At 46.8% G+C, this 15,412-nt stretch overlaps 1 protein-coding gene across 1 annotated transcript in view; it reads right to left on the reverse strand.

Moving 5' to 3' along the window:
• Positions 1 to 877: 877 nt before the first annotated feature.
• Positions 878 to 15,412, reverse strand: part of CUNH8orf82 (chromosome unknown C8orf82 homolog) — a 35,009-nt gene continuing 20,474 nt past the window's right edge. The window contains exon 3 of the mRNA XM_073680009.1: positions 878 to 2,776. Within this exon, the coding sequence (XP_073536110.1) occupies positions 2,343 to 2,776 (434 nt within the window). The 3' untranslated portion in view covers positions 878 to 2,342. The remainder of the gene's footprint in view (positions 2,777 to 15,412) is intronic.

The raw sequence follows: 15,412 nt of genomic DNA on the forward strand, positions 1-15,412 counted from the left end.
GCTGCTGTCGGTGGTCGCGGGTGCAGGGTCAGGCCTGCCATCCTTCTACATCCCCCCTCAGTCGCATTATAGATACCGTGGTCCTCGTCTACACACATCAGTCTCGTCACCGCAGGAGGCCGCTCTCAGGTCTACATGTTGGTTTCCATGGATCCTTATCCTGGAGATGATGGCGGCATTTATGAGCAATTTCTACAGCTGAACCCAGCAGTTTCCATCCACTATGTATACAGACACATCTGCAGGTTCTTCTCACTATCTGACATGAGATCAGAATAAACCTTTCCCGTTTTAGGACAATTAGGATTTTACCATAATCTATATATATATATATAATAGTCTTATCCCGTCTGTCTGTCCTTCTGTCCAGGAAATCCCACGTCGCTGATTGACCCCCACACTGCTATTATATTGAACACCCCCCCGTACAGTTAATTATTCACATACAGAGTCAGAAACCTGCAGATGATGAATGCGTAGTCTGCTGGTTTCTTACAATCTACGGCACCGGCTGGTGAATTGTCTGACATGTGGTGATAGAATTTATACCGAAAACAGGGATTCATCCGGTCCGCCATACTGGACTGCTGGTATTGTGATCACTACTGCAGGATCTGAGCAGCGGCTCAGGGGCATCCAAGCACCAACCTAGTGGGGGCTTCAGGTCCAGAAGTTGCCCTGGGACCCTCATTACGCCCCCTGCAGGAGACAGTCAGCCGGGGTCTGGAGGACCATAAGCCGTGAAGCACTTCACCCATCAGTGATTTACAGCCTCCGCTTTATGATTGCCGAGCTGACAGCGCCCTCTCCCTGTCATACACAGGTGTAGCAGCTGCTCATATACAGATGTGTGAACAAAAGAGCTTGTGACACTGAGTGATTGAAGATGTATTCATTACAGAAGCTATGACCTCTCTGTTATCAGCCACCGCCTGTAGTCACTTCATAGCAGGATCTCTAATAAGCATTAACTAAACCCACCAGACAGATCTCCCTGGGATCTGGGACGGGACCTGAGCTTGAGGTTAACCCTTCCCTCACAGCTGGAAAATACTCATCTAAAAAAAAAAAGACGACATTCTGAGTCCGGAAACTACGACCCTACTGTGCAAAACCAAGTGCAAGAGGCCACAGAGATAGCGGTGCATCCCGGAGACCACAGAGATGGCGGCGCATCCCGGAGACCACAGAGATGGCGGCGCATCCCGGAGACCACAGAGGTGGCGGCGCATCCCGGAGACCACAGAGATGGCGGCGCATCCCGGAGACCAGAGATGGCGGCGCATCCCGGAGACCAGAGATGGCGGCGCATCCCGGAGACCACAGAGGTGGCGGCGCATCCCGGAGACCACAGAGATGGCGGCGCATCCCGGAGACCAGAGATGGCGGCGCATCCCGGAGACCAGAGATGGCGGCGCATCCCGGAGACCACAGAGGTGGCGGCGCATCCCGGAGACCACAGAGATGGCGGCGCATCCCGGAGACCACAGAGATGGCGGCTCATCCCGGAGACCACAGAGATGGCGGCGCATCCCGGAGACCACAGAGATGGCGGCGCATCCCGGAGACCACAGAGATGGCGGCGCATCCCGGAGACCACAGAGATGGCGGCGCATCCCGGAGACCACAGAGATGGCGGCGCATCCCGGAGACCACAGAGATGGCGGCGCATCCCGGAGACCACAGAGATGGCGGCGCATCCCGGAGACCACAGAGATGGCGGCGCATCCCGGAGACCACAGAGATGGCGGCGCATCCCGGAGACCACAGAGATGGCGGCTCATCCCGGAGACCACAGAGATGGCGGCGCATCCCGGAGACCACAGAGATGGCGGCGCATCCCGGAGACCACAGAGGTGGCGGCGCATCCCGGAGACCACAGAGGTGGCGGCGCATCCCGGAGATCACAGAGGTGGCGGCGCATCCCGGAGATCACAGAGGTGGGGGCGCATCCCGGAGACCACAGAAGTGGCGGCGCATCCCGGAGACCACAGAGATGGCGGCGCATCCCGGAGACCACAGAGATGGCGGCACATCCCGGAGACCACAGAGATGGCGGCACATCCCGGAGACCACAGAGATGGCGGCACATCCCGGAGACCACAGAGATGGCGGCACATCCCGGAGACCACAGAGATGGCGGCACATCCCGGAGACCACAGAGATGGCGGCACATCCCGGAGACCACAGAGATGGCGGCACATCCCAGCCTCCTGTGCAGGCCCTTATGGTGTAGGTTTGGGGGGCAGCGCTTCCAGTCTTGTGAGGTCCTGTCTTTTCTCTCCGCACCCTCATCTCGTTATAACTTTCTCCACCTCCAGAAGAGTCCAACGTCTTGTGTCTCAGATGTGGGCGAGGAGCTCGTTGGTCAGGTCATAACGCTTTCCCTGCCAGGTAAAGCAGATGGGAGAAGCAGCACCGGATCCTACAGCAAACTCGAAGCAAGGACTCAGCTCGAAGGCCAGCGAAGACTTCACAAGTCCGACCCCTCCGGCTTTCTCCGGGGCCGGGTGATAGACTCGTCCGTTCTCCGGTAACATGAGCAGTTTCTGGGGCTCAAACTTGACGGTGAGCCGGTCCCCTCCCCCACAGTACGACAGGCGCTGGGCTCCTGAGCCCCCCTCACTTAGCAGGTGGGTGAAGACCACGGGGCGATCGTCACAGCGGATGTAATTCCTCTCCCAGCCACAGGGGGAGATGTAGGGGAAATCCTCCACATAACGGCCGCTCTCATTCTTCCGAACTTGTTTGAAGAAGAAGACGAGAAATTGCTTATCTGAAAGACAAAATAGAAGACAGAATGAGGCGAAAGCAGAGGAGTACAGGAAGGAGCGGGCAGAGGAGGACAGCACCCGGCCACAATGATACCCACAGTCCAGACACGTCCTCATATCTGGAGTCAGGATCCGTCAGCACAAAGCTAGAATCCCACCCTAAGGAGGAGATGAGGGGCTGCAAGCGCTGAGGGCTCACAAGGACACGTTCACACCAAGGTTAAAGAATCACGGCACGCGGCCTACTGATATCAATGCTCTGTGTAATGTCCGATGTGCGGCTCCTCCGGTGACGGACGCTCCATCTCACTGCTCTATAGGAAAAGCTACGGGGTCTGATCGTAGAGACCCTCCCATCAGTCTGCCCCACCGAGGTCCATATTCTCAGTCTTTTCAGAGTAGCGATGCCCTTTATGACTCAGACTTGCCCCATGATTGTCCATTAAGGAGACACCAAAGCCACCAGAATCCGGCTTTACAGGAAGTTTCGCTCAGGCTTCAGCAGGACCCCGGGAGACTTGCCAACTCCTACAGGAGTCTGGGGGTCTCCGCTTTTGTATCATGGCCTCGCTGGGTGGTGGGACTGTTATAAATGGTGCACACCATGGCATCGATGCCGCCCTCTTCCCTGCACCCAAGACAACCAGCATTATACAATGTCTGTACCAGTGTCCGGGCGTCATCGGGGGAGACGTCTGTAAAGCCCTGAATCCAGATAGTAACAATGGAAGGAACCCGAGTGGTCAGACATGACACACCTGCTCAATGCCAGTCAGGAGCTGGTAAAGTGTCACGGGCTGCTGGACCTGCGACACACAAGCCCTGAGCAGGACGATAGTGACGCCTCCTACAGTAAACGCCATCCAGTCCTCGAGGAGAATGGAGAAACAGAAGTAATAAGAGGCGACGAGAGTCTACGCCGTGAAGGCTGATGGCCAGAACTTTGCCTCGTTTTCATGGTCGTTCTGATGGACCCAAAGCAGGAGGACATTTGTAGAACTGAAGTACGTATGAGCATGAGCTCGCTGAGCCTCTACAGCAGAAACTCCCAAGTGTTACAGATTTGCATTTTCAATTTCTGCTTTAAAAGCTTGGTGTGCACAGAGCCTTAGAGAAGCCTGAGCCTACTGCCCCCTGCTGCCCCACACAGGCACAGCACCCGGAGCTGCGCTCGCTCCCCGCTTCCTCAGTGCAGTGCTGGACCTTGTGATGTATAGACAGTGCTCTGCGCTCCAGACGGTGGAGGCAATCAGCCGCCGAATGACACGAGGAAAGCAGAATTATAGCAAATCAGAAGAAAGAAAATCCTGCAAAATACCAGAGAGCAGGAAAGAGCCGAGCAAAGCAGCAGGAGGCATTCATCTCAGGGACCCCCGGAGGCGAGGGTCCAGGGCAGGGGGCGCATTACACTGCAGCATTAAAGGGGAAGCTCACACCTGGACAGACGCGCGGCCTTGTGATAGGAGTCAGTGGCCACTAATGATCCATAATGCCGCCTTACACCCACGTGTGACCGCGGCAATGTGGCACCTGTGATCTCGGTGAGGTGCGGCGTCCTTTCCCATCACACCTGACACGGCTGCAGCGCGCGGTTACTGCACTAATCCACATTAACAGAAATGTTCTGCTACTGACGGATCAGTGAGGCGACGCCTCCTGCTGGACGACACCTGGAAAGACGCACAATGTGCCCCTGGCGCAGACACCATCAGGAGAAGCAGGGGTTAACGAGCACTAACTGAAAGAAAGCAACAGAGGAAGGGGGAAGAGAAACCATGGAAACAATCACACAGATAGGAGGGGGAGGGGCGGCTAATCATCACTACTAACCCCGCAAGGCCGAGGACAGCGAGTAACAGGAAGAACTATACAGTGACTGCACCAGCAGAATAGTGAGTGCAGCTCTGGAGTATAATACAGGATGTAACTCAGGATCAGTAATGTAATGTATATACACAGTGACTGCACCAGCAGAATAGTGAGTGCAGCTCTGGAGTATAATACAGGAGGTAACTCAGGATCAGTAATGTAATGTATATACACAGTGACTGCACCAGCAGAATAGTGAGTGCAGCTCTGGAGTATAATACAGGAGGTAACTCAGGATCAGTAATGTAATGTATGTACACAGTGAATGCACCAGCAGAATAGTGAGTGCAGCTCTGGAGTATAATACAGGATGTAACTCAGGATCAGTAATGTATGTACACAGTGACTGCACCAGCAGAATAGTGAGTGCAGCTCTGGAGTATAATACAGGAGGTAACTCAGGATCAGTAATGTAATGTATGTACACAGTGACTGCACCAGCAGAATAGTGAGTGCAGCTCTGGAGTATAATACAGGAGGTAACTCAGGATCAGTAATGTAATATATGTACACTGTGACTACACCAGCAGAATAGTGAGTGCAGCTCTGGGGTATAATGCAGGAGGTAACTCAGGATCAGTAATGTAATGTATGTACACAGTGACTGCACCAGCAGAATAGTGAGTGCAGCTCTGGAGTATAATACAGGATGTAACTCAGGATCAGTAATGTAATGTATGTACACAGTGACTGCACCAGCAGAATAGTGAGTGCAGCTCTGGGGTATAATGCAGGAGGTAACTCAGGATCAGTAATGTAATGTATGTACACAGTGACTGCACCAGCAGAATAGTGAGTGCAGCTCTGGAGTATAATACAGGATGTAACTCAGGATCAGTAATGTAATGTATGTACACAGTGACTGCACCAGCAGAATAGTGAGTGCAGCTCTGGAGTATAATACAGGAGGTAACTCAGGATCAGTAATGTAATGTATGTACACAGTGACTGCACCAGCAGAATAGCGAGTGCAGCTCTGGAGTATAATACAGGATGTAACTCAGGATCAGTAATGTAATGTATATACACAGTGACTGCACCAGCAGAATAGCGAGTGCAGCTCTGGAGTATAATACAGGATGTAACTCAGGATCAGTAATGTAATGTATGTACACAGTGACTGCACCAGCAGAATAGTGAGTGCAGCTCTGGAGTATAATACAGGAGGTAACTCAGGATCAGTAATGTAATGTATGTACACAGTGACTGCACCAGCAGAATAGTGAGTGCAGCTCTGGAGTATAATACAGGATGTAACTCAGGATCAGTAATGTAATGTATGTACACAGTGACTGCACCAGCAGAATAGTGAGCGCAGCTCTGGAGTATAATACAGGAGGTAACTCAGGATCAGTAATGTAATGTATGTACACAGTGACTGCACCAGCAGAATAGTGAGTGCAGCTCTGGAGTATAATACAGGATGTAACTCAGGATCAGTAATGTAATGTATGTACACAGTGACTGCACCAGCAGAATAGTGAGCGCAGCTCTGGAGTATAATACAGGAGGCAACTCAGGATCAGTAATGTAATGTATGTACACAGTGACTGCACCAGCAGAATAGTGAGTGCAGCTCTGGAGTATAATACTGGATGTAACTCAGGATCAGTAATGTAATGTATGTACATAGTGACTGCACCAGCAGAATAGTGAGTGCAGCTCTGGAGTATAATACAGGATGTAACTCAGGATCAGTAATGTAATGTATGTACACAGTGACTGCACCAGCAGAATAGTGAGTGCAGCTCTGGAGTATAATACAGGATGTAACTCAGGATCAGTAATGTAATGTATATACACAGTGACTGCACCAGCAGAATAGCGAGTGCAGCTCTGGAGTATAATACAGGAGGTAACTCAGGATCAGTAATGTAATGTATGTACACAGTGACTGCACCAGCAGAACAGTGAGTGCAGCTCTGGAGGATAATACAGGATGTAACTCAGGATCAGTAATGTAATGTATGTACACAGTGACTGCACCAGCAGAATAGTGAGTGCAGCTCTGGAGGATAATACAGGAGGTAACTCAGGATCAGTAATGTAATGTATGTACACAGTGACTGCACCAGCAGAATAGTGAGTGCAGCTCTGGAGTATAATACAGGAGGTAACTCAGGATCAGTAATGTAATGTATGTACACAGTGACTGCACCAGCAGAATAGTGAGCGCAGCTCTGGAGTATAATACAGGAGGTAACTCAGGATCAGTAATGTAATGTATGTACACAGTGACTGCACCAGCAGAATAGTGAGCGCAGCTCTGGAGTATAATACAGGAGGTAACTCAGGATCAGTAATGTAATGTATGTACACAGTGACTGCACCAGCAGAATAGTGAGCGCAGCTCTGGAGTATAATACAGGAGGTAACTCAGGATCAGTAATGTAATGTATGTACACAGTGACTGCACCAGCAGAATAGTGAATGCAGCTCTGGAGTATAATACAGGAGGTAACTCAGGATCAGTAATGTAATGTATGTACACAGTGACTGCACCAGCAGAATAGTGAGTGCAGCTCTGGAGGATAATACAGGATGTAACTCAGGATCAGTAATGTAATGTATGTACACAGTGACTGCACCAGCAGAATAGTGAGTGCAGCTCTGGAGTATAATACAGGAGGTAACTCAGGATCAGTAATGTAATGTATGTACACAGTGACTGCACCAGCAGAATAGTGAGTGCAGCTCTGGAGTATAATACAGGAGGTAACTCAGGATCAGTAATGTAATGTATGTACACAGTGACTGCACCAGCAGAATAGTGAGTGCAGCTCTGGAGTATAATACAGGAGGTAACTCAGGATCAGTAATGTAATGTATGTACACAGTGACTGCACCAGCAGAATAGTGAATGCAGCTCTGGAGTATAATACAGGAGGTAACTCAGGATCAGTAATGTAATGTATGTACACAGTGACTGCACGAGCAGAATAGTGAGTGCAGCTCTGGAGGATAATACAGGATGTAACTCAGGATCAGTAATGTAATGTATGTACACAGTGACTGCACCAGCAGAATAGTGAGTGCAGCTCTGGAGTATAATACAGGAGGTAACTCAGGATCAGTAATGTAATGTATGTACACAGTGACTGCACCAGCAGAATAGTGAGCGCAGCTCTGGAGTATAATACAGGAGGTAACTCAGGATCAGTAATGTAATGTATGTACACAGTGACTGCACCAGCAGAATAGTGAGCACAGCTCTGGAGTATAATACAGGAGGTAACTCAGGATCAGTAATGTAATGTATGTACACAGTGACTGCACCAGCAGAATAGTGAGTGCAGCTCTGGAGTATAATACTGGATGTAACTCAGGATCAGTAATGTAATGTATGTACATAGTGACTGCACCAGCAGAATAGTGAGTGCAGCTCTGGAGTATAATACAGGAGGTAACTCAGGATCAGTAATGTAATGTATGTACACAGTGACTGCACCAGCAGAATAGTGAGTGCAGCTCTGGAGTATAATACAGGATGTAACTCAGGATCAGTAATGTAATGTATGTACACAGTGACTGCACCAGCAGAATAGTGAGTGCAGCTCTGGGGTATAATACAGGAGGTAACTCAGGATCAGTAATGTAATGTATGTACACAGTGACTGCACCAGCAGAATAGTGAGTGCAGCTCTGGAGTATAATACAGAATGTAACTCAAGATCAGTAATGTAATGTATGTGCACAGTGACTGCACCAGCAGAATAGTGAGTGCAGCTCTGGAGTATAATACAGGATGTAACTCAGGATCAGTAATGTAATGTATGTACACAGTGACCGCACCAGCAGAATATTGAGTGCAGCTCTGGAGTATAATACAGGATGTAACTCAGGATCAGTAATGTAATGTATGTACACAGTGACTGCACCAGCAGAATAGTGAGTGCAGCTCTGGAGTATAATACAGGAGGTAACTCAGGATCAGTAATGTAATGTATGTACACAGTGACTGCACCAGCAGAATAGTGAGTGCAGCTCTGGAGGATAATACAGGATGTAACTCAGGATCAGTAATGTAATGTATGTACACAGTGACTGCAGCAGCAGAATAGTGAGTGCAGCTCTGGAGTATAATACAGGATGTAACTCAGGATCAGTAATGTATATACACAGTGACTGCACCAGCAGAATAGTGAGTGCAGCTCTGGAGTATAATATAGGATGTAACTCAGGTTCAGTAATGTAATGTATGTACACAGTGACTGCACCAGCAGAATAGTGACTGCAGCTCTGGAGTATAATACAGGAGGTAACTCAGGATCAGTAATGTAATGTATGTACACAGTGACTGCACCAGCAGAATAGGGAGTGCAGCTCTGGAGTATAATACAGGAGGTAACTCAGGATCAGTAATGTAATGTATGTACACAGTGACTGCACCAGCAGAATAGTGAGTGCAGCTCTGGAGTATAATACAGGATGTAACTCAGGATCAGTAATGTAATGTATGTACACAGTGACTGCACCAGCAGAATAGTGAGTGCAGCTCTGGGGTATAATACAGGATATAACTCAGGATCAGTAACGTAATGTATGTACACAGTGACTGCACCAGCAGAATAGTGAGTGCAGCTCTGGAGTATAATACAGGAGGTAACTCAGGATCAGTAATGTATGTACACAGTGACTGCACCAGCAGAATAGTGAGTGCAGCTCTGGAGTATAATACAGGAGGTAACTCAGGATCAGTAATGTAATGTATGTACACAGTGACTGCACCAGCAGAATAGGGAGTGCAGCTCTGGAGTATAATACAGGATGTAACTCAGGATCAGTAATGTAATGTATGTACACAGTGGCTGCACCAGCAGAATAGTGAGTGCAGCTCTGGGGTATAATACAGGAGGTAACTCAGGATCAGTAATGTAATGTATGTACACAGTGACTGCACCAGCAGAATAGTGAGTGCAGCTCTGGGGTATAATACAGGAGGTAACTCAGGATCAGTAATGTAATGTATGTACACAGTGACTTCACCAGCAGAATAGTGAGTGCAGCTCTGGAGTATAATACAGGAGGTAACTCAGGATCAGTAATGTAATGTATGTACACAGTGACTGCACCAGCAGAATAGTGAGTGCAGCTCTGGAGTATAATACAAGATGTAACTCAGGATCAGTAATGTAATGTATGTACACAGTGACTGCACCAGCAGAATAGGGAGTGCAGCTCTGGAGTATAATACAGGATGTAACTCAGGATCAGTAATGTAATGTATGTACACAGGGACTGCACCAGCAGAATAGTGAGTGCAGCTCTGGAGGATAATACAGGATGTAAATCAGGATCAGTAATGTAATGTATGTACACAGTGACTGCACCAGCAGAATAGTGAGTGCAGCTCTGGAGTATAATACAGGAGGTAACTCAGGATCAGTTATGTAATGTATGTACACAGTGACTGCACCAGCAGAATAGTGAGTGCAGCTCTGGAGTATAATACAGGATGTAACTCAGGATCATTAATGTAATGTATGTACACAGTGACCGCACCAGCAGAATATTGAGTGCAGCTCTGGAGTATAATACAGGATGTAACTCAGGATCAGTAATGTAATGTATGTACACAGTGACTGCACCAGCAGAATAGTGAGTGCAGCTCTGGAGTATAATACAGGAGGTAACTCAGGATCAGTAATGTAATGTATGTACACAGTGACTGCACCAGCAGAATAGTGAGTGCAGCTCTGGAGGATAATACAGGATGTAACTCAGGATCAGTAATGTAATGTATGTACACAGTGACTGCAGCAGCAGAATAGTGAGTGCAGCTCTGGAGTATAATACAGGATGTAACTCAGGATCAGTAATGTATATACACAGTGACTGCACCAGCAGAATAGTGAGTGCAGCTCTGGAGTATAATATAGGATGTAACTCAGGTTCAGTAATGTAATGTATGTACACAGTGACTGCACCAGCAGAATAGTGACTGCAGCTCTGGAGTATAATACAGGAGGTAACTCAGGATCAGTAATGTAATGTATGTACACAGTGACTGCACCAGCAGAATAGTGAGTGCAGCTCTGGAGTATAATACAGGATGTAACTCAGGATCAGTAATGTAATGTATGTACACAGTGACTGCACCAGCAGAATAGTGAGTGCAGCTCTGGGGTATAATACAGGATATAACTCAGGATCAGTAACGTAATGTATGTACACAGTGACTGCACCAGCAGAATAGTGAGTGCAGCTCTGGAGTATAATACAGGAGGTAACTCAGGATCAGTAATGTAATGTATGTACACAGTGACTGCACCAGCAGAATAGTGAGTGCAGCTCTGGAGGATAATACAGGATGTAACTCAGGATCAGTAATGTAATGTATGTACACAGTGACTGCACCAGCAGAATAGTGAGTGCAGCTCTGGACTATAATACAGGATGCAACTCAGGATCAGTAATGTAATGTATGTACACAGTGACTGCACCAGCAGAATAGTGAGTGCAGCTCTGGAGTATAATACAGGATGCAACTCAGGATCAGTAATGTAATGTATGTACACAGTGACTGCAGCAGCAGAATAGTGAGTGCAGCTCTGGAGTATAATACAGGATGTAACTCAGGATCAGTAATGTATATACACAGTGACTGCACCAGTAGAATAGTGAGTGCAGCTCTGGAGTATAATATAGGATGTAACTCAGGTTCAGTAATGTAATGTATGTACACAGTGACTGCACCAGCAGAATAGTGACTGCAGCTCTGGAGTATAATACAGGAGGTAACTCAGGATCAGTAATGTAATGTATGTACACAGTGACTGCACCAGCAGAATAGGGAGTGCAGCTCTGGAGTATAATACAGGAGGTAACTCAGGATCAGTAATGTAATGTATGTACACAGTGACTGCACCAGCAGAATAGTGAGTGCAGCTCTGGAGTATAATACAGGATGTAACTCAGGATCAGTAATGTAATGTATGTACACAGTGACTGCACCAGCAGAATAGTGAGTGCAGCTCTGGAGGATAATACAGGATATAACTCAGGATCAGTAACGTAATGTATGTACACAGTGACTGCACCAGCAGAATAGTGAGTGCAGCTCTTGAGTATAATACAGGATGTAACTCAGGATCAGTAATGTAATGTATGTACACAGTGACTGCACCAGCAGAATAGTGAGTGCAGCTCTGGAGTATAATACAGGAGGTAACTCAGGATCAGTAATGTAATGTATGTACACAGTGACTGCACCAGCAGAATAGTGAGTGCAGCTCTGGAGTATAATACAGGAGGTAACTCAGGATCAGTAATGTAATGTATGTACACAGTGACTGCACCAGCAGAATAGGGAGTGCAGCTCTGGAGTATAATACAGGATGTAACTCAGGATCAGTAATGTAATGTATGTACACAGTGACTGCACCAGCAGAATAGTGAGTGCAGCTCTGGAGGATAATACAGGATGTAAATCAGGATCAGTAATGTAATGTATGTACACAGTGACTGCACCAGCAGAATAGTGAGTGCAGCTCTGGAGTATAATACAGGAGGTAACTCAGGATCAGTTATGTAATGTATGTACACAGTGACTGCACCAGCAGAATAGTGAGTGCAGCTCTGGAGTATAATACAGGATGTAACTCAGGATCAGTAATGTAATGTATGTACACAGTGACCGCACCAGCAGAATATTGAGTGCAGCTCTGGAGTATAATACAGGATGTAACTCAGGATCAGTAATGTAATGTATGTACACAGTGACTGCACCAGCAGAATAGTGAGTGCAGCTCTGGAGGATAATACAGGATGTAACTCAGGATCAGTAATGTAATGTATGTACACAGTGACTGCAGCAGCAGAATAGTGAGTGCAGCTCTGGAGTATAATACAGGATGTAACTCAGGATCAGTAATGTAATGTATGTACACAGTGACTGCACCAGCAGAATAGTGAGTGCAGCTCTGGAGTATAATATAGGATGTAACTCAGGTTCAGTAATGTAATGTATGTACACAGTGACTGCACCAGCAGAATAGTGACTGCAGCTCTGGAGTATAATACAGGAGGTAACTCAGGATCAGTAATGTAATGTATGTACACAGTGACTGCACCAGCAGAATAGGGAGTGCAGCTCTGGAGTATAATACAGGATGTAACTCAGGATCAGTAATGTATGTACACAGTGACTGCACCAGCAGAATAGTGAGTGCAGCTCTGGAGTATAATACAGGATGTAACTCAGGATCAGTAATGTAATATATGTACACAGTGACTGCACCAGCAGAATAGTGAGTGCAACTCTGGAGTATAATACAGGAGGTAACTCAGGATCAGTAATGTAATGTATGTACACAGTGACTGCACCAGCAGAATAGTGAGTGCAACTCTGGAGTATAATACAGGAGGTAACTCAGGATCAGTAATGTAATGTATGTACACAGTGACTGCACCAGCAGAATAGTGACTGCAGCTCTGGAGTATAATACAGGAGGTAACTCAGGATCAGTAATGTAATGTATGTACACAGTGACTGCACCAGCAGAATAGGGAGTGCAGCTCTGGAGTATAATACAGGATGTAACTCAGGATCAGTAATGTAATGTATGTACACAGTGACTGCACCAGCAGAATAGTGAGTGCAGCTCTGGAGTATAATACAGGAGGTAACTCAGGATCAGTAATGTAATGTATGTACACAGTGACTGCACCAGCAGAATAGGGAGTGCAGCTCTGGAGTATAATACAGGAGGTAACTCAGGATCAGTAATGTAATGTATGTACACAGTGACTGCACCAGCAGAATAGTGAGTGCAGTTCTGGAGTATAATACAGGAGGTAACTCAGGATCAGTAATGTAATGTATGTACACAGTGACTGCACCAGCAGAATAGTGAGTGCAGCTCTGGAGTATAATACAGGATGTAACTCAGGATCAGTAATGTAATGTATGTACACAGTGACTCCACCAGCAGAATAGTGAGTGCAGCTCTGGAGTATAATACAGGATGTAACTCAGGATCAGTAATGTAATGTATGTACACAGTGACTGCACCAGCAGAATAGTGAGTGCAGCTCTGGAGTATAATACAGGATGTAACTCAGGATCAGTAATGTAATGTATGTACACAGTGACTGCACCAGCAGAATAGGGAGTGCAGCTCTGGAGTATAATACAGGATGTAACTCAGGATCAGTAATGTAATGTATGTACACAGTGACTGCACCAGCAGAATAGTGAGTGCAGCTCTGGAGTATAATACAGGAGGTAACTCAGGATCAGTAATGTAATGTATGTACACAGTGACTGCACCAGCAGAATAGTGAGTGCAGCTCTGGGGTATAATACAGGATATAACTCAGGATCAGTAACGTAATGTATGTACACAGTGACTGCACCAGCAGAATAGTGAGTGCAGCTCTGGAGTATAATACAGGAGGTAACTCAGGATCAGTAATGTAATGTATGTACACAGTGACTGCACCAGCAGAATAGTGAGTGCAGCTCTGGGGTATAATACAGGAGGTAACTCAGGATCAGTAATGTAATGTATGGACACAGTGACTGCACCAGCAGAATAGTGAGTGCAGCTCTGGAGTATAATACAGGAGGTAACTCAGGATCAGTAATGTAATGTATGTACACAGTGACTGCACCAGCAGAATAGGGAGTGCAGCTCTGGAGTATAATACAGGATGTAACTCAGGATCAGTAATGTAATGTATGTACACAGTGACTGCACCAGCAGAATAGTGAGTGCAGCTCTGGGGTATAATACAGGAGGTAACTCAGGATCAGTAATGTAATGTATGTACACAGTGACTGCACCAGCAGAATAGTGAGTGCAGCTCTGGGGTATAATACAGGAGGTAACTCAGGATCAGTAATGTAATGTATGTACACAGTGACTTCACCAGCAGAATAGTGAGTGCAGCTCTGGAGTATAATACAGGAGGTAACTCAGGATCAGTAATGTAATGTATGTACACAGTGACTGCACCAGCAGAATAGTGAGTGCAGCTCTGGAGTATAATACAAGATGTAACTCAGGATCAGTAATGTAATGTATGTACACAGTGACTGCACCAGCAGAATAGGGAGTGCAGCTCTGGAGTATAATACAGGATGTAACTCAGGATCAGTAATGTAATGTATGTACACAGTGACTGCACCAGCAGAATAGTGAGTGCAGCTCTGGAGGATAATACAGGATGTAAATCAGGATCAGTAATGTAATGTATGTACACAGTGACTGCACCAGCAGAATAGTGAGTGCAGCTCTGGAGTATAATACAGGAGGTAACTCAGGATCAGTAATGTAACGTATGTACACAGTGACTGCACCAGCAGAATAGGGAGTGCAGCTCTGGAGTATAATACAGGATGTAACCCAGGATCAGTAATGTAATGTATGTACACAGTGACTGCACCAGCAGAATAGTGAGTGCAGCTCTGGGGTATAATACAGGAGGTAACTCAGGATCAGTAATGTAATGTATGTACACAGTGACTGCACCAGCAGAATAGTGAGTGCAGCTCTGGGGTATAATACAGGAGGTAACTCAGGATCAGTAATGTAATGTATGTACACAGTGACTTCACCAGCAGAATAGTGAGTGCAGCTCTGGAGTATAATACAGGAGGTAACTCAGGATCAGTAATGTAATGTATGTACACAGTGACTGCACCAGCAGAATAGTGAGTGCAGCTCTGGAGTATAATACAAGATGTAACTCAGGATCAGTAATGTAATGTATGTACACAGTGACTGCACCAGCAGAATAGGGAGTGCAGCTCTGGAGTATAATAC

The sequence above is a fragment of the Phyllobates terribilis genome, unplaced genomic scaffold (genome assembly GCF_046119375.1).
Source record: "Phyllobates terribilis strain yellow unplaced genomic scaffold, ASM4611937v1 Scaffold_4__5_contigs__length_816908805, whole genome shotgun sequence".
Classification (NCBI taxonomy): domain Eukaryota; kingdom Metazoa; phylum Chordata; class Amphibia; order Anura; family Dendrobatidae; genus Phyllobates; species Phyllobates terribilis.